Source organism: Emydura macquarii, unplaced genomic scaffold (assembly GCF_026122565.2).
Source record: "Emydura macquarii macquarii isolate MOO-44397 ecotype Brisbane River unplaced genomic scaffold, CSIRO-AGI_Emac_v2 contig_1348, whole genome shotgun sequence".
Lineage (NCBI taxonomy): Eukaryota > Metazoa > Chordata > Testudines > Chelidae > Emydura > Emydura macquarii.
The window spans coordinates 24,051,569-24,071,735 of record NW_027131485.1 but is presented as its reverse complement, the minus strand read 5'-3'; the positions used below and the strand labels follow the sequence as shown (position 1 = coordinate 24,071,735).

General features: G+C 47.3%; 1 protein-coding gene across 2 annotated transcripts; it reads right to left on the bottom strand.

The window, feature by feature from the left end:
- Positions 1-1,726: 1,726 nt before the first annotated feature.
- On the bottom strand, positions 1,727-19,050 carry LOC137155249 (transmembrane protein 100-like). Of its 2 annotated transcripts, XR_010920394.1 has the most exons (5): positions 18,812-19,050; positions 15,542-15,604; positions 8,937-9,069; positions 3,667-3,787; positions 1,727-2,257 (listed from the first exon to the last, which is right to left on the bottom strand). XR_010920394.1 is itself a non-coding variant. In XM_067551457.1 (4 exons), exon 4 carries the CDS (start codon positions 6,995-6,997, stop codon positions 6,632-6,634), a length of 366 nt encoding a protein of 121 aa, XP_067407558.1. In that variant the 5' UTR covers positions 6,998-7,717; positions 8,937-9,069; positions 15,542-15,604; positions 18,812-19,050; the 3' UTR covers positions 5,533-6,631. The 2 variants fall into 2 exon arrangements, 1 of the variants encoding a protein (XP_067407558.1); XM_067551457.1 differs by lacking the exons at positions 1,727-2,257; positions 3,667-3,787 and adding an exon at positions 5,533-7,717.
- Positions 19,051-20,167: the final 1,117 nt, after the last annotated feature.

Below are 20,167 nucleotides of genomic sequence, written 5' to 3'. Positions count from 1 at the left end.
ATAGTAGCCTTCCAGCATGTTTTTTTTTTACCTAGTGTGTCTGTCATGAACATAAGAACTCAAAATGAAGTTAAGTGGTTTGTGAAAACTCACACAGCAAGTGCGTTGGAGAGGAGAAACCTGGCATTCTGAGTCCCCCTCCTTTGCTATAACCACTACACCATGCTTCCACATCACAAGACCCCACTTTTTCCTCAGCAGTTTTGAACTGCCTTAGCTTCTTTGTCAGATGGCCCATGTAGCACTTCAGGGGAAGGAAAGGTATAGGGCAGAAGGTCAGAGTCACTAGTGCCAGGCAGGAAGTAGCATGTAAGTTTGTCTCTGTGTATGTGTGTGTGTGTCCCTCTCTGAAAGATAAAAGTACTGTTATGTAATTCAGGGATTGTTGCACAAAATACTAACCCCAAGAAGCATGTGAACAGCAGATCCTTCCTCCAACTTAGGGCAATCTTTACAAAGCATGCAGTGCAGCTGCCTATATATTAAACGGGATGCTGTCTTTATCCATTATGCTGTCAAGAAGGCTGTGTCATTACTCCATTAATCTGCTCCTTCCTGCTACAGGCTGAGTTCACTTGAGATTTTATCAGACACTCAGATCTTAGTATAAATCTAAAAATAATTCCATCTAGCATAGGTACTTATCGAGTCTCCACTACAGCAATATCCAAACACCTTGCAACCTTTAATGTAAGTTAGCTTGAAAACAGCCCATTGAGGTAGGGAAGTATTATCGCCATTGTACACTAGGACACAGAGAGGCAAAGTGACTTGCCCAAGTTCACACAGGAAGTCTGTGGCAAAGCAAGGGCTTCAACCCTGCTCTCCCATGTCTGAGGCTGGCACCCTAACCAATGGGCCATCCTTCCTCTCTAACAAACTCACCAATGGAGTGATCCGACTGGCTGCTAGTCACACCGTAATGAGAACAAGAATGCATCACACCATAACTGAGACTAGAACAGAAAGTGTGAGAATTTGGCACCTCTGGCACAGTATATCACTTGGTCCCCTATGGGGCCAGAATGAGCAAACAGGAGAACAGTGTTATAATGAGCTTTATTCCTTTTTTTTTTTTTTTTTTAAATAAAGTCTCTATTTAATGCTGTTGACTTAGAAGGGGTTAATCCTGTCTCTCACCCTGCAGGCTGTAACCTCACCCTGTGATGGAAGGGGCACATCCCTGGCACACAACTATGTGGGCTGTGTCATAGCCATAGAATGCAGGCCTCCAGACAGAGGCTTTAAAACCCTTCACTGCCAGTAACAGGAATACACCTCACATTGGCATCGTCCCCCATCTAAAAACCCGATCTATACTGAAAGAACTGGTCCCCGCCCCGCTATGAATGCAGTAGTCAGTCACAGTACTTCTGGGAGAGGGTGTGTGTGTGTGTGCGCGCGCGCGCGTGCATGCGTGCGTGCTGCTGAGGTGTGGGGAGATGAAGGGGATTCACATGGACTGAGGTTGCATGAAAAATGCCCAGAAACGGCCCTCCCTGTGCAAAGGCAGGTATGGGAGGCGCTAAGGAGACTCCCCCCACTTGCAAAGGGTAGCAGTCAGTCAGTCATGGATTCTGGCCACCCATGTCTCTGTGATGTGACTGGCAGAGGTTTGGGGCTGGCAGACACATATGCAATGGGGATGGAGTTCTTCTTGGCCAGCCGAATGGGGAACCAGTTGGCTCCATCCTTCACACATTCCCAGGGGTGGGTGCTCCTAGAGTACAGGTTTCAACAAGCCAGCCAGCTCATGCAAGCTCCTGGAGGGCAGGGCACCCTTACAGTGAGGGGAACCTGTGGCATCACAGATGGTCCATGCCTCGGGCTGGCTACATGTCCCTTAAATTTCCTGCTTCAAATTTCTTTGCTAAACACTGGAAGGCCGAATTACTTAACACAAACCTCCCATCCCCAGTCACACATTATTGCGCGAGGAAATCAAACAATGCACTAAAAGGGGAAAAAGTTTTTCTAGAGGGCCCCTGTCCTGCCTAATGCAGCCTGGCAGTCAAAGCCGCCAGAATCCAGGAGAACAAAACTATTTCAGACGGCAAAGGCAAAAATTTTTATACTTTTATACTAAAATTCCATTGTGGCTTTGGTTTTTCTGGAAAAAATAGAAGACTATATAAATATGCATGGTACGTTGATGCCAGAGACTGGTCCAGCTCACAGCTCTCACTCTCTCTCCAAGACCTGTTCCACTTCATCAGGTAAATGATCCTCCTTACAGCCTTCAAAGATAATCTTTTTTCTTTAGTGGAAAAGGAGAGGAAATTCAGCACTAAGGAGCCATATTTTAAGATCAGAAAGGATGTGACATAGAAAAGACTAAAGCCAGTAATTTTATACTCAAACAGCCACTGACTGCCCAGAATACTTCAGGACAGATTCCATTTAGAAGCAGTTCTGCTCACAATGCCCCCATTCTCTGTATTATTCTCTCTCTCAAAAATTTCCAAGGATACTTCAGGCAAAATGGATCTTTAGATGCTTGCAAGTTCATCAGCTCCTACACGGTCTGTTCTCCACAACAGTCAGATGGAATTTGTTTACCAATATAGGCTCCTCCCCAAATCCCAAGAGCTGCTGGCTGTTTCCGCTGAAATGTTCAGGAGGAAAATAATGAACAATGTTGCCATTTACATTATTGTTTTAATGCTTCAGAAATGAGTTAGGGTGACAATCACATGTCTCAGACTCAGACAACACTGCATTGGGTCGTATTTAGAAGGTTTTCTCTGAAACTAGAACGGTTAGAGGCTGCATTTTTAAAAGAAAGCTCAAATTCATCACAATTTGAAACACCAGTCAGAATCAGCTCAGTCAAACCCATGATTTCCCATGGATGGCAATATAAGAATTGGGATGTCATCATAACAGGATGGCTTTGAATGGAGGGAATAAAGGACAAGTGCAGATGAACTTGTAAGCAACAATAACCCTCTCTGTGGGAATATTCTTACCAATGAAGAGCAAACAAAAATAGTAATAATAATATTGAGCATGTAGCGAGAACTGCCCATCTTCACAGCTCATTAGAGTTCAACAAAAGGTGTGATGCTGACGTAGAATTGCATCTAAACAGAACAGGCCAACTTCTGCCTCACCTTACGTGACTGTGACTTCACTGACTTCCTGGTTTAATTCCAATGGTTTCTGTGGAACATTTTCCCAGAGGCATCAGAGGCCTTTTAAGGCTGATGCTTCCTCCTTTGTGCACATGAATCAATATCCAAGGTGTGGAGCTCTGAATGCTCTCAGAACAGGTGGCCAAGATCAATGCCAGGTGTTACACAGCCTAGGTGCTGCATTATCAAGGCTCTTGGTTTCCTGCCTTGGGTTAGTTTGTGTCAGGATAACCTTGCCTTTGTTTTCAAGCATAAATGTTGGCACTATTTTATGAACATTTTAAAATATGGACTCCCAACAGGATCAGGTTGTGGAGGAGGGGTATCACTGAAGTTATGAGATAAATTGTGCGTGGGAATGAGTGGGTTAGGAGCTGATGCATGCAGAGCACTGCTTCTCTGATCCACTCAGAACACCACATTCACAAAAGGGCATGAAGGGGGGCACAATATCTGCTCTGTCACTTAGCACACAGTCACACTTTTTTGTGGTGGTACTTCCCAGGCCCAGGTTCTCCTGCATCACACTTGCCTGGGAGCCGGTGAGCCTCCCTCCCATCCTCTCACTCTGTTGGCAACACTCCAATTTGCCAGGGAGCTGCTCCAAACTCTCTTCTTGCAAGGTCCAGGAACGGTTAGTGCTCTGCATACAGCTGAATGGGAGGCAATTGGTAGAGACAGGTAAACTAGTGCAGTTGGAACCACCACTGTGTTCACTCCTAAAGATGCATGGAGACGCTAGTGCAAGAATGGGGCCTGGTATGAATCCTTGAGGTCATGTGCCTGCTACCTTTCCGCAGCTTGCCCAGAGAAGAAGCTTGAACTGTCTTTTACCTCCCTCCCCTGTTATCCCCTGGGAATGAAGCCACAGTTAGAGATAGGTCTGAACCTGAATCCACCCCCTAACCCACTTGAAACTTTGTGGACATTTGGATCCAAACTTTATAGCTCTTATATGGGGCCCAAACTGGAATCACACATCCAAACACGCTCAAACTCTGGGAAGGCAATCCAGATCTAAACATTGCCGCTCACTCCAGAGATATCAGCAGAACAGACCTGGTTCACACACACAATCTGGCAGCTCAGGAAATGCCAGGGATTTCATTAGGCTGACAGGAGCTATTTGATTACAGTGCACAGAAAGAGAGAGAGAAAGCAGATATGCCTTTAGGAGCTTAATTATAGAAATCCAGTCCGGTTCTTCTCAATAGCCATTGGAGGTAGCCAAGCAAGAAGGGGTTAACCCAGCAGGCTCCCATCCCTCCTCCTTCCCACACACAACAGACTTTCTAAAATTCATAGTATCCTTCTCTGCTTTTGTAAAACAGATGTATAAGAGGGAGCAGGGGGAGAAGGCAGGATTCTCTTCCCAGTCCTTTCTCCCTCCCCCTGGAACCGGGGCTACCATCCGAAATAGCTCAGTTACCATCCATCGTAAACATCTTCTGGGTAGATAAAGGAACATAACTTAGCTGAAAATTTGCTGGGAAGTGAGTACAAAAGGAGAAGATACAGGAAGGCCACCATGGGTTCCCCCCCCCAATCTCTCCTTAACCCTGCCTGCCCCCTTTCTAGGCTCCTATCCTAGTAGTTTGATTTTTCCATTTTTGTTGTGCATGGGGAAAGGCTCCAGCTGCTGAGAAGCCAGGACAGCAGCTACTTTCTGTAGCTCTTGGCACCTCTGTAGTGACGGAGTCCAGCAGTGGGATGTTTGCAGGAGCTTGCCCTCTGGGGTTGGTGGAAGATGGGGGAAGCAGAAGGGCAGCTGATAGGTTCTCCTTCCTGCAGTCTGGCCAGACCCTACCTCAGAGATCCCACCCACCAGAGTGAAACACTCGGCTAAGAGTGCAGAGCAGAAGGTGCTTCTCAGAAGGATGATGGGGTAGGAAGCACCGCCCCCCCCCCCAGCAAATGTTTTTTGTTTTTTTAGAGTAAAGGGGTTTATAGCACTGAGGCTACAAGACGGAGGTGGGCCTTTTGCTTCTTAATTAAAAAATGGTTTGTAAGATTCCCCCTCCCATGCCAGCCACTGTTCCGCACCAATGGGAGTCAATATCCCATTTATACTCACTCTCCTGCCACTGTCAAGATCTATCCTGAACATGTTAGCCAATGCCCCCTTCCACCTGGGTCTCCCCCACTTTCTCGCTCCTGCAGACTGTTGTAGCCTCCCCACCCTCCCTGATGGTTTTGGATCCAGCGTCAGCTTGGCTACCCCCAGAGCTCGCTTCCCCACACAATGATCAAACAAGAGCTGGTGCAGGCCACCTGCAGCTTGGCCAGAGAGACATCCAGTGTGAAGCACTGACCCATTGACCCCTGGCAGCAGATTTAGTGCTATTCAGCCTTCTCCTCTGTATGCCAAGCCCTGCTCCACAGTAAAGGGCAAACCAACCTGGCACCTTCTTCTACTATGCTATGCATCTAGTGGGAGGGCACACCATCCTCCACCCTTCCCCTGCTACCTGTGAGCCCAACCATGCTCCTCAAGGAGGGCATGCCAGCCTGGCACCGGCCCCTCCACTCTGTGCTAAGCCATGCTATGCGTAGGAGGTCACACCACCCTGCTACCTCAGATTTCCACCTCACTTGCCACCCTCTCATCCTGCATCAGAGATGCTCCCTTTTACTTTAGCTCTTTGGCATTCACTGCCTCCCCCCACTGCCATTGAGTGCTTGGCTCCTCCCTAACTCCACTAAACACGGAGATGGCATCCACTTGTCCCCAAAACTGCCTAGGAACTCCCCACATTGCATGCATTCATTTTAAAAATCCCAAAAATGGCTTTTCACCCAGGATATAGTGACCCTCTTGGAGAAAGGGGGCTGGGATCCAGATATGGCCAATTTCTTGTTGACACCAATCTGAGCATTTCCAGTCTTTCTGCCCCCCACCTCCCTGCCCCAGAGACAAAGGCAGATAGAGACGTAGGTCACTAGTTCTAAAATTTAGCCCCAACTCAACAGGTTCTTGCGACGTTTCAGCTGGATGGAGCCAGGTTCCCATGCGGGCATCAGATCTCCAGTGTCACTCTGTGATTCTCAGCTCAAGACAAACCAATCTTTAGAAGTACTGTGCATGGCCGGTGAGACAGGGAGACAGGCAGCTCAGAGGAGAGACGTCTCCCCCTCCACTTTCTCCGGTGCCTTTTTAAAGCTAGTTCCAGCACTTTACCCAGAAACTGCAGATCGTCGAAAGCGAGCTTGTCATGAGAGTTCCTCAGGGAGTCGAAGTCAGCTGCGTCACCAGCTGCGCCTCCCTGCTGCTTGCGGAGTTGACTTTTAATCCTTCCTGGGGAGTGAGGATGCACTTGTACTGGCTGAGACATGGCTCAGCTCAGGCAGCAAACAAGGGCAGGCTGGACCCAGGCTCTCAAGTGCTGGTGCGGCCCACAGAGCCCCCCGCCTCCATCATGGGGTGCAGGAAGAAGGGAGATGTCACCAGCATGGGTCTCCCAGTTGGGGTACTGTCTTCGCACCTCACCAGGCCTGCATCATAGGGCTCCCTGCTCTAAGGGTACAGGCTCTTCTCGTTGCCTCTGCCTCTCCCGCTTGGCCCGCCAGCAGATGTAGGCAGCCACCAGTAGGCCCACTCCAAACATCAGAGTAGCCACCGAGACTGCCTTGGCAATGTCCATCTGAGGCCCATTGATGATGTAGGTGATGCAGGTGGCTGCTATGCCGATGACCAGGGAGACAATACCAAAAGGGAATATGCAGCGGTACCAGGATTTCTCCGTGCCCCCCGTGGCCAGGGCCAGTTTATTGAGCGTCGCCGTGGAGTCCGTGGTGGCGGTCAGAGGCAGCACTGGCTTCCCGCCTTGGAGACAAGTGAGCGAGTTGGACTTGCAGCCCATCATACTGGCAAGAAAAGCAAAAGCAACCAAAACAACAGGCGGGAGGGCTGGACGTGGGAGGACCCCGCGCCACCACAGCTAGCCTTCTCTAGGAATGAAAGAAGAGGGGCAGATCTGCCTTTGTCTCAGCTCAGGACTAGCTCCCTCCTCACAGGCTTGCTGGCTGCCTCTCGCTTTCTGCTCGGAGCTTTGGTGGCTCGCTGGCTTTTTTGCTGTAACACTGAGCGGGGATTGGCAGCTGGGAGAAGTGAGATCATGCCTGTGGGAGGGAGCCTGTGCTGGCTCTGAGCCCGTTAACCATTTCAGGGGCTCTGGCCAGGGCTTTGCCTGGAGCCCTGGCTGGGATGGCTCCAGGGACTTGGCCCAGAGCGAGTTTTCACAGTTCTCATTTGCTTGTGCAACTCTAATTCTTTGCTGGGCACTTAGCAAAGATCTCTGTGTGAATGAAATCAATGCCTCTAGCCAGCAAGTGTTCAAGCCTGACAGGTGGGATTCTCTCAGCAAGGTGCTGACAGGTTCCACACCGCAGCATATAAAGACTGACAAAGCCCCCAGCCTTCTTTCTATTTAGGGCCTGGAATACATCATCTCCATCCCCCCGCACACAAAGCTCTCCATCCATTATCAGCAGCTCCGCACTCTCAAGCTGGGGTGGCAGCAAATCTTCTGACGCTGATGCAGCTTCATGTAGGATTTCAAGCAGGAAAGTCAACATATTAAGACCTGGCGATGGTAGACTCAATCAGTAGGAGAGGTTTGTCTGTATCACAAAGCCATCACATAACTCACCCCAACTGGGGTCTACTCAGAAGAGGAGGCCCAGAGCTGAGACAGCATGGGGTGCTACCAGTTGTTCTGTATTTGTACAGCACCTACCACAGCGGGGTCATGGCTGCTGCTCGTAGCTGCTATGATAATACATATAAATAATCAAAGATTCAGGTGCACTGGCAGTGGTGTGAGCAGAGGTCCCAATGCTTAGTCTGGGGTGCTGGAAGTCAGGATTCAGGTGCACCAGCAGAGCCAAGAGTTGGGAAATCAGGACTGGAAAAGCAGGGGATGCCAGTGGTAAGAAATGTGGTGCCCATGCAGAGTGACACGCTGGAAACTTGCCAAGTGCCTGCCTACGGGATCTCTGGGTCAACGGTCTTAATCTATGATTCCTGAGTGCTAAAATCTTAAGTAAAATTTTGTTACTATCAGTTTAAAAAGCACATAAAGGATCCCAGCTCCCGAGGGCATGGAGCCAGACCCTTCCAATGACAGGCGCCGCATGTGGCACCTACTAATACGTGAACTGGGGGCAGAACCCTCCCCTCTGACCTCGCCCGGCATGTCTGAGGAGCCCCGCAGGCTGCCCTGGTACCTTGTGAAGGAAAGGTAAAAATAAGGGCTGTAGAAAGAGGACATGGAAAAGGGGAGAGGGGACAGGAAAAGGGCTATGGAAGGGGAGGAACAGAGAGGGGGAAATGAGAGCAGAGAAAGAGGGTGAGATGTGGAGAAGGGAAGAGGAGAAGTGGAGGAAGAGCTGGGAGGGAGGGGAGTCACAGGCAAAGCATGACGCCGAAGGAGATGGAGAGACATGAAAGAGTGAAGGGCCTTTGTGCACCGCTTGGCACTGGACTGCAGCACTGAGGAGAGCCAGGTACAGAGTTTTTTTCCTGAAACTCCTTTGCATTCCTGCTGCGTTTTCAGGGATTCTTGGCTCTAGCTAGAGGACGGGAGGGGCCGGGGGGCCCAATCATCTCTGAACAGAGGCCTCCTGCACGCTCTCACCAATCTTCCCCAGCTGACAGGCAGTGGAGAGAGCCGTCCCCATCGGCAGGGCATTTTCCTTTATTTCTGAATGGAAATGGGGACAGGGCTAGGGTGAGCAGAGAAGAGACCGCACCTCTTACTTCCATCTGTTTCTCTTAAACAGCTGCTTTAACTAGATTATCACCTCAGGGGGAAGGAGCAGAATTAGAAATGGGAGCAGGCTGGAAAAGTTTGAATCCAATCCAGATCCAGATCCGAACTTCCTCAAAGTCCAAAGGGGGCTCAGCTCCAGCCAGGAATCGACGGTCAGAGGGGAGCTGGGGGAGAAACACAAGGAGGAAATAATAGAACAGTTAAAGGGCATGGACCAGAGTGGATGGAAAGTGAGCTGGGGGCAGAGAAGGGGAGGGGAACAGAGAGGGAGGAGAAGGTCCAAAGAGGAAAAGAGCCATGCCGGGAAAGGAAGGATGCTTCAGTGGTTAGTGCACTAGAGTAGGACTGGAGACCTTGGCTCAGTTACCTGCTCAGCCCATTCCTCGCTGGCAGGCTGAACAGGTTCTCTGCCTTTTTCCCTTGGAAGGGATTTAACCTCTTCCCTGCCTGACTCCACAAAGATATTTACACACCCCATCAGATAGTAGCAACTTTGGATCACTAGCACCTGCACCAGAGTCAAACCCAGCACCCCAGAGGTGAAAGGCTCTTTAAGCTTATTACCAATCCGCTGATCCATCCTGTTTCTATAACTATACAAGGGAAACGGGAGAGTGGCCAGGAAAAAGGAACTCCCTCATCTGAGATGACCAGGGAATGAGAGACTAGTACATGGGGAACTAGGTGCCTGACCACCTGGCAATTGTGTTTGTAACTTGGGTCTTATGTGTATTTTTACTTACTACATACCCAGGTGCATCATGCTAATGGAGCACTGGGTTAGTCCGTGTTTTTCTGGGTGAGAAGCAGAGAAAGACAATACAGAGGGAAGAGATGTTTGTGTGTGAATGGGAATGCTGGTCCATGTCGGAGCACTCCCTTCCTGACCACGGCAGCATAATCTCAGTCCCCTCCTCAACAACTTCACTGGCTTCTCATTAATTTCTGGACCCCTTAGACTGCTGTAATTTCCCCTGGCCAAATCACTCACCAGCTCCACGATCAAGAGAGAGGAAAGGTGGCTTAAAGCTGAGCACAGCTCTGCTGGATTGGAAAATCTGGGCCAAGATCACTAGTGTCAAAAGAGATGTGGAGATGTCTAATATTTTGGAGACCTTCTCACCAGGGGCCTGACCAGGACACTGGAGCAATCAATGAGGCAATGGCTTCTCCTGAGAAGCCAGTCTAGTTTTTGCAATGAGTGCTGGGCATGCAGGGGCAGGACTCCGGGCACCTGGGGATTCTTCACCAGCCTGCACCATCTGTCATCTATGTGAAATGGGGAGAAAACTCTCTCAGATCTGAATGGGTAATGATGAACATGCACTTTACACAGGTGTAACAGACTCCACAGAGAATCAGGCATGGAACTCTCAGTATCCAGGATGAGAACAGTATTCATATTTACTTCTGGGAGGATTGCTAAAAACTGACTGGCCCAATTCCCCTATTGTTTGTATCTACAATTCCAGAACTTTGTAACGATTAAGGCAAATACAATCTGTACTCTGTTTTCCTCTACAGAATTATAGAGGGCTCTAGTTAAGACTCCCTCAAATCAAACAAGCCATTGGAAGAATTTACTCCTAGGTGAGTATCTTTTTATGAGTAACCAGAGGGACGGGGGATGTTGTGCTAGACCTGGATGAATTCATGAACATATTACCAGTCACAAAAAGGACTCATCTCAGGGTCACATGCTGAAACTCAATATAAAATCATCCCATGGATGTGTCTAACTCTGATGGGATTGTACAGTATGAATAAACTGCATCCAGCTCTGTGCCAGCTGGAACCCTGGCACTTAGACTCTGGTATGACTCCAAAATTAAATCAGATTGGAATAATCCCCAATCATATAGATTGGGCACTGGGTACAATTCTCTCTGTGAACTCAGAGGATGGTTTTGTGTTTGTTCTGTTGGTTGTTCATTCAATGAGGAAAAAGACAGCAAAACAGACAAGTCAATGCACTTTTAGGATAGGTGGGGCTGGTAGCACTGCCTATAATTAGAGCTGCCTGACACTTCCCATCATAATACTGATTCCAGTTGCTTATAAATTTGCCAAACTTCAACTATTTGAGCTGAAATTTTTCATGCCAGGTGTCTGCTTCACATTGAAATTTTCTGGAAAATTTTAGACATGCTGATTCAGCCATTTCTGAAAATGCAGCTAGGGAAAAATACATCGTTTGTCCATGTTAACAAATTCCGGCAACCTTTTTATTGAACAGCTCGTGTCCTCCCACCATGCTTTGGAGCAGGGACTGGAAATTTGGCAGAGGATTGCTCTTTGTGTCAGGGATGTGTCTCGCACAATCCCCATGAAAATCTGCCCACGCATATACACCACCCCCACAGAGCAACTGAGCATTTTCCATTCAACTGCTCCAGGTTGGGGCACAATCATTAACTGAGCATTAACCACCCTCTGAATGAGGCAGGTGTCCTGTGGGAAAACTAGCATGTGATCACGTAACTAAAGACCATATCACAATGCATATGCACAAAGGGGAGGTGGGGTTGCAAATTGAGGTTGCCCAAGCAAGCTTGTTTTGGGCATTTCCTAACTACCGAGTGCTTGACTTTGCAATCTTAATGTTCTTTCAACAGTTGTGTGTGTGTAATCTGTAAGTGAATTGACAATCACCCACTGTATAATGATTTGGATTTATAGATTACTTTTCAGCAATAGAACTCAAAGCACTTTGCAAAAGAGGGTAAACATCCTTATTCACATTTTACAGATCCGAAAAGTTAGATGCAGAGAGGGGATGTGACTTGTCTACGGCCATGGAGCAAATCAACAGCAGAGTCAGGAATAGAATCTGGGGTGAAATCCTGGCCCCTATATCAACGGGAGTTTTGTTATGGACTTCAGCTGAGCCAGGATTTCAAACCAGCTCTTTTGATTTCCAGTCCCAGACTCTATCCATTGGATTATACTACCTCCCATGGCAAGCTGTCCCTGTTAGGGTACATCTACACTGACGGCGGCAAAGTTGCCGCCGTCAGATTGGCCTATCTGGATCGATTGAGTGGTCAATGAAGACCTGCTCAATCGATCCAGAAGTCAACACTGTTAATCCCTCAAGTGGCGTAGCGCTGTGTCGACGGGAACGTGGTTCCCATCGACGCAGTGCAGTGAAGACAGTGTGTGGAAGGGAAGCACAGCAGTCAATGGGAGTTACGCAAGGTACTCTGCATAGCTTGTGTAACTCCCATCGACTGCTGCTGAATCGCCGGGTAAGTGTAGACCAGCCCTTAGTATCAGATGCTGCTAGAAGTAACCGTCATGGTGAATGGCTGAGTCAAGCCACCTGCCTTCTTGTAAGAAAAGACAATCTCTCTCCCTGATGGGTGTCTAGATGCTTCAGTGATGGGTACAATAGACACCACAACCTGAATTTTCCTCTATAGATCTGCCCCCTATTTTGGGGGATAAGGGGCTCACCTCACTATGAGAATGCAGGACATGACAAGATGGGCATATGCCAGGTTAGTGTTGGAGAGATGCAGTCACTGGTCAGAGTGATACCAGGAATAAGTGATGTAGGCCCATCTCCACCAGTTTATTTGGGCAAGTGGTTATAACAGGCTGTGCCCCAGAGCAGTTAACATGCAGTTCCCAAATCACATCAACCCAAGACTCCTGCACAGTAAGGAGATGGGATTAAGATCCTGGCTACACTACAGACTGGAACCAGCCTTTAACAGTGTGCGGGGAGACAATTACCTTGTTATTGGGTTTCCTGACTTATCTTGACTTGTATACAAACAGCCCTTCCAGTTTTCCTCACAGTTATTCTAACATTCAGTGATCTTATCAATGAACCGCCTTTGAAAACAGTGCGATCTGCACTCATCCACCCCACCCCCATGTGGAAAGGATTCTGTTGTCGAGGGAGCTGTATTTTATAGGGTCTGTTTTCTTTCAGTAGCATTTTATATGCTTTTTTAAAAGGTAATTCTCCTCCCTCGCTGTACACCCTCTTGTGGGCTAGCTCCAGCCTATATGGATCACATCTCTCTTCTCTCTCCTCAGCCAGCCTCAGTCTTTACAATGCCCTTTCTTCCTATCTGGGACAAGCGCCTTCACCTTTGTCACTGTTATCACCAGGAACAGCCTGCCTGTATCTCTCTGCCCCGCACTCATCATCAGCTTTGAATTATTTTATTTTAGAGACATTAGTTTCACTGACAGCATAGCGTGCAAAGGGTGAAGCAGACAGATACATCTGGCCTAGGAAACACACAATGGGTCAAATTCGGCTCTGTTCCAGACTCTGCAGCTCTTGAGGTCAGTGGGAGGATACAGACTGTACCTGACACAGGTACAGATAAAGACATGGACTATATCTGATTTTCTAAGGCCTGACTCCTGCCTTTTGAATGCTCAGGCTTGGCCATCACTGATGTGATCAGGTGGTTTTACTGTAGCAATTTCATAAACATCCTGTTACGGCATGAGCGTTCACCAGCTACTTCATTAACAGCTGTGAAAATTAGAGGAGAGTTTTAAAAAAATCTGCTGTATATAGCTCCCATGGCACTTTTTCAAGAGAGGACAGGATAACCTGAGTGGCCTGTGCAATGTCTTCTCTCATGAGGATTATGTGTCTCAGAAGAGGTGACTGGTAATGGGATACAGTGCTTTCTCCTCTAGAGAACCAATTTGGTTCCAGCCCAGACTGGCAATGACCAAGAGTTGCTAGATGCGACAGCTGCTTGGTGGCCACTGTGAAATTAGTTAATTTTTGTCAATCCAGTTTTTAGCAGGCTGGTATCTACACCACACATGTAACTTACAGGCCACCTCTTCAGAGAGCCAAAGTAGCATATGGACCTGGAGCATGACTTTCCTTCTCAAATCTCTAGAGGCAATCTCTACAGCTCAGGATTGAGGCACATTGATGGGGCAAGCATGGGGGAAACTTGCACTGCCCATGCACACAACATAACTGCTCTGCGAATAAACAGAGAACTTCCATCTGAGTCTGCCTAGCTGGCACCTTCTACCAGCAGCACTTAATTCATACACAAAACCTCATTCCCTCTTTCACTCTGTAGTCTCCCTGGCAGCATGTGAGCTATTGCTGAACACACAATGGCTGTTGTAATTGCTTATTTCTGTTCCCGTTTGGGAATCTCTGTGATGCTTTGCTCAGGTCTAATCGGGGGTGTGAATTCCAGTGCCATAGCAAGTATATTAACCCCCCCCATGGTGGTGATTTATCTTTCAAGGAATGAAACCCACTTCAGCTAACTCTGTAGAGAGGCACCATGCCAAGAACAGACCTGCTAAAACAATCAATATCCCTGACGCCACAAAGGGAAAAAAACCTACAGTCTTAACTGGATCCGTTCAAGCAGGGGGAAGGGAAATCATAAGAATTATAGTACCCTGAACAGAATCCAAGTGGGAAAAGCTTGGAGCTCACTGCAGTGTTAGAATTGGATATTGAGAGCTAAGCCAGTTCAACCTCTGTGTTGTAACAGCATAAGGGAAAAGAGGCCTGGTCCCTTTCTCCCTATGCACCTGAACCAAAACCCACTGAAATCAATGGGAGCCTCGACTTCAGTGGATTTTCATTGGTCCCTATGTTAGGAAACACAAGATGTTATCCCAGAATTTGACATTCCTGCGTGTACCCCAGAATGTGATAGTACTGCAGTCAGCAATTTTGTGTGTTCAATCCTGCCAGCTGAAAACCAAACATCACATAGCTAGGAAAATCTGATGCCTTTGTGAGGCAAGGTCAGACAAGTGCATATTGCCAGCTTTGCTATCAGAATGGGAGGTGGGGATAGGAAGTGAATGTATTGTGAGAATGGAAGGAATGTTGGGACTGCAATCTTGGTTTTAGATGCCTCTAACATGTACGTTTTATTATTGTTATGACTAGAAATTGATAAGAGATGAGTGGTTTTGCTGGAAGTAGAATTGGTGACCCACTAGAAGTCACTGCAGGTTATGTGCTTTGTTTGATGCTAGTAATAAAAGATTAGGCAAAATAATTTGCTTTGGAGCAGTCTGAAGAAGCTTTCTTTGGGCAAGGATCTGATAGCTAAGTTCCCCAGCAGCAAGCCAGAAGGCTGGCCGCTGATTCTTCTAAACCATTTTTTAACTCTAGGCAAATATACTTGTTGCGAAATGCTCTAACCCTACTACAACAGTGTGTGTGTGCGTGTGCGTGTGCGTGTGCGTGTGCGTGTGCGTGCCTGCCTGCTTGAGATCTAATAAAAAAGTCATTTTAGATGAAAGCACTTGGGTTTGTATGAATTATTTATCAGACAGAAGCACTGCGTTCCTGTTGATTTAGTCCTGACACTACCTGGAGTGAAACAGTTAAGTTACTACTGCTTTGGGTTTTGAGAAACCCCGGATAACGAGGGAGGCTGAGAGAGAGAGCAGGCAAAAGTACAGCTCTAAATCCCCACCTCCTGCACCTTCACTTTTTTCCCCACCACAGCTATTCGCCACCACAGTCCTGAGTAAATTTAACTTGTGAATTTAATTCTGAGGAACGGAAGAGAGGGAAAATCTGTTAGTTATGTTTCAGCAGAAATCAGCTAGTCTTTCCCCTCTCCAAGTGGAGTATGCCCGCCCCCTTTCCATCACTGTCATACATACCTGTGTGTAACTCATCCACTCTGCTACCAGAGCACCTCAGCACCAACATGGGGAGAGCACCACCTGCTGACACCAAGGAGACATTTCTGTTTTTCATACAGTTCTGCTATGCATCCCACACCCCACCCACCCACACACTGATGAGGTCCCTGTTATTAGGGACACATTTCTGTACTCTGCACTCTCAGGGACTCCTTGACTCCTGTGCTGCCAGCACATCTCTACCCAAAACCGACAGAGTGTCTCCTTCCTGGGATCAGGGAGACAGTTCTGTTCTTCACACTGAATTCTGGAGACCTTTCTGCTGTGTTAGCAGAACTTCTCAGTGCACAGGTGCTCGTGGCACCTCCTACAAATACCACTACGAGTCGAGATTCAACAAACTAGTCAGGGAAATTCTTGCAGGGTTTAAGGAGTGTTGAGTGGGATTTGGAACATCCCCTGCTAATACAAAGAGAATTTTATATAATCCTCAGGAGTGGGGTGGGGGGAAGAGGGCTAGCAAGGCTGCCAGAACCACAGCTCAACTAACTGGAAGGTAGACTCACCCCTCGGATACCTAACACAGGAGTCCCAAGACTGTCCCGACTCCTAAAGGCAAGAGGGTAACTCCTCAATGAACTCTAGTGGTTTGATATCAAGAGATTCAAGTCCCTCTGTGTTTAACTAGGTATCCACTACAACTCCTAAGTTTGTCTAAACACCCCTTATGAGGCCAAAGTTTTGACCTCTACCTCCTTGAGTGAAAGTTCCCAGAGAGGTAAAGAGCTTGTGCATTTCATAAAATTATATTGTGGTTGAAGACATCATGAACAATCAAGCTAGTGGACATGATGCTGACAAATCACATTTAAAACTAAGCCATCTGATTAAATCCTCATCCCAGCAGGAGCATACCTTATGGTTTTTCTATGAAATACCTTCCTACTTGAAAAGGAATGCACCTTCCAAGTTGTCCCTGCTCCCTTGTGACTACCAAATGGAAACAATTACTTTATTTCCCCCTTTTAGTAATTCTGGACTTGTTTTTTAGGATCTGCTGGGAATGTGATACACACACAAACCACCAAATCACCTCAAAATACACACACTTCTCCTACTCAAATAATACCAATAATTATTCCTGTGTCCATAACATCTTTCATCCAAGGATCTCATAGTATTTTACAAAAATTAATTAAGCCTCATGACACACCAATGAGGCAGCAGATAATGGATAAACTGTCTTCTTAATTTTACACATGGGAAAAACAAGGCCTGGAGAGGTTAAGTGACTGAAGAGTCAACAGTGAGTCACTGGCAGAGCTGGGACCAGAGAATGCAGGTCTCCTGGTTTTCAGAGCTGTGCTCCAAGCACTAGCTCACCCATCGGGCACCAAAAGGAGCATCAATATTGCACAAACTGATGTAAAAAACCAAGTCTCCACCTACATAAAATAATTTGGAGAGGGAGACAGTGTGTCTTTCTTCTTCCTTGAACTTTGGTAGAAGGAAGCTCTGGGTGACACTCACCTAAGTTGGATGAAAGGGTACACTGGTTTGTTGTCATCCATCCTTATTTTTCTGGATCATCCCAGTATTGATGAGGCAGGCTTTCTGGATACTGACAGATCCAGACATAACTCCAGGGGGCTTGTGGCAACACAATGCATCATAAAGCTTTGTAGGGACACAACGCTGCTGCACTGTAAAGTTGTGACTTTGCAAACCAGTGTTTTCAGTTTGCATCTTAATGCAGCAGCCTCATGTTGTGATATCAGGACGTTGGAGAATGGCCCATCTGCCAAGCTCTCCAAAGTAGGAGTTTTAGGAGAGAGAGAGCCAACCACTCGAGGACCCTGCATGGGCCCTGGAGGGAAAAGTGGGAGAGGGGCTTCCCATGTTTCTTTCAGCCTTTCTAACTGCTCGTACAGTTTGGATGCCTGTTTCTAGAAGAGAATGACCAGTAGATAGTGAAGTTCCCATGCTGGAATGCAGCAGCAGAGTGTATGCGTGCGAGCACAGGAGTGTGAACTGAGTTCTCATACCCACGGGTGGGGGAAGGGCATGAATTGAAAAGTCTTGACATGAGGCCAGAGACTGACAAATTTAGGCTATGGGATAACAGAATGGAAAATGTCAGTCACAATGGAAGGCATGGAGTGGCAAGTCTATGTTATTGTATAGTGGAGGGGAAGGACTGGCAGGGCTAGAACAGCACAGTGGATACAATGCATCCTTGGGGCATGTGGTGGTTGGTGTAAGGATATCTCAGAGTCTGTGTCAGCCCTCTGATATGGCAAGTTTGGCCACATGGACATTTTTCATCTCACTCCCAAATCCAGAGGTTCTTCCTCAGGCAAGTCTCCCACTGAAGTGAAAACCCACCTCAAGAACATCCCCAAGATGGGCTGTCAGACTCCTCCACCCACTTCCTCCATGCCCTCCTCTTGCAACAACTAACATAGGGCTGTAATTTTAGCAGCATAAATAGACTGATGTTCTCATGTGTCCCCCTCCCCTTTCCCACAGAGAGAAAAGTGCAGCTGGGATTGTGACTCACACTGCAGAAGCTGAGAGAGATAGCACTCTCCCCCTCCCCTCCCCACCCTGCCAACCCATCTGCCACCGTGATGGATGAACCAACAGGACCGCTCCTTCTGCACCCACCCAGTGAGGATGCTAAAGCATAACAGGCATCAGGAAAAAGGAAACAGTGGGGCAGCAGCATCCTCTAATAGAGAAAGAAAACTATTGGATTCCCTTTAATTTCCAAGCATAACCAATATTTTACTGGCACTTAGCTGTAATATAGGATAATGTAAGTAGAGACAGCGTAACAATGGCCCTGATTCTCATCTCATTTACATGGTGTAAACGAGGAGTGAGTCCATTTAAATCAATGAAGTTAGAATAGTGTAAAAGCAATATGAATGAGAGGCACATGCAGCCCTCTCTCTCCTGTTTTTGAATAGGTGGGGAAAAGGGCCATTTTGAATTGTTGGCATAAAGAGGATAAAGTCAACATTTCCTATATCAGCAAAACTAACCACATTTCCCTGTGGAACTCAGAAGTCTTCAGATCTGTTCCTCATTCCACTCCACCCCTCAAAGAACAGATAGAAGAGGGTCACTAACAGTGTGATTTCTCCTCCCCCCTCACACCTCTGAAATACATTTACTCAGCTCCTAGTAACAAATTCAGTGCCTGTGAGAGGAGCCACACTGACAGCCCTAGAAATTAAGTTTTCTGCCCACCACACACGTGCTGCCCTGTTAGTGTTACTCCACCTTGATCTGGTGTGACTGCCTCTCTGGGTGACACAGAAGTTCGGTCTCTGCAGCCCAGTCAGTCCCAGGCATCTCAGCTGAAGCTTCCAGCAAGGACACAAACGAGGCAGTAAGGAGAGGGACATGGATCAGGAGGAAAGTGCACTGACAGAGGTAAGGATCAGGAACAGGCTATGAAAGCCGGTACAAGGAGTCAAACAAGACAATAAGGTCCACTGTAGCAGCCAGCTATAGCCAAGCTGTCCAGACAACTGCCTGTTCCTCTTTGGGTTTAAATAGGAAGCTCTGACCAATCAGAGGTCCCAGCATTTCTCCAATGAGGGCCCAAGGAAGGCCTTCATGATGCAGAGTCAGATATCATAATCTCTCTATGCAATCAGGGACTAGCCAACTGCTCAATGGGAGCAAGGCAGTACTAGCTAATTGGGAGCCTCACAGACCCAAGTTCAAGCCTTGTGCGGTCATGCTAGGCTGTGCTTCCAGAAGGTCATAGTGTGTCTCTGTACTATGCCTGGCTCCAACAAGTTCTAGCTGCAGATACTAATGATTGGAGTGGGGTAGGGTAAGATGGGAACTGCAGGGGAAGATACAGATCAGGCCTGAGGTGCGGTGTCAAAGTTGTTTGAAGCCACAGCCTCTCTTGATTGAAGAATAGCACCTTTCTTGATTGAAATGGCTGTTTCAGCCCCCTGATAATCTTCCTTTATTTGGCTCCAGGACTGCAGAGCTTGGTTTAGAGAAGAACTTCTACCCTGAGGAATGCATTTTCCAAAAGCGAAATCCAAGGAACAGAAAGCAGCTAGTGGCTGTGCAAAGATCTGAGGGTAGAAAACCCTGAGCTGGAAATGACAATGAGCAGGGAGCCGAGCAGGCTGCACAGACTCAGATAAGATTTGTGGGAACAGAGCAGAATGGGTAATGCTAAACTTAAGTTTGATGAGCAAAGGCAGGCTTACACTAAATTAAGTAAGAGAACTATTTAGATTCAACATAGGCTTCTTAATGAATGGGGAGGGGGATGAAAGCCAGGATGACTCTAAGATGGTTGAGTTAATTGATTTTAAAAAACAAAAATAAAATATTTATTCCTTCACACAACACAAGAACCAGGAGTCACCCAATGAAATTAATAGGCAGCAAGTATAAAACAGACTTAAGGAAGTACTTCTGGATATATGCTTGTAATGCCAAGGTAAGGCAATAAAAACTAATGTGATTTCAGGTTTCATGTCACAGAACAGGCACCTGCTCAGTCCTTCACTGTATGGCCTTGTGAGAGGAAACACAGAACAATGCACACTGGCAAATGTAAAGGCATTCAGAGCAGAGCAAACTGAAACAATCAGGGAGCTCTGG

Coding starts and splice junctions, on each gene's coding strand:
- LOC137155249 (XM_067551457.1), bottom strand. CDS start 6,997: ATGATGGGCTGCAAGTCCAACTCGCTCACTTGTCTCCAAGGCGGGAAG.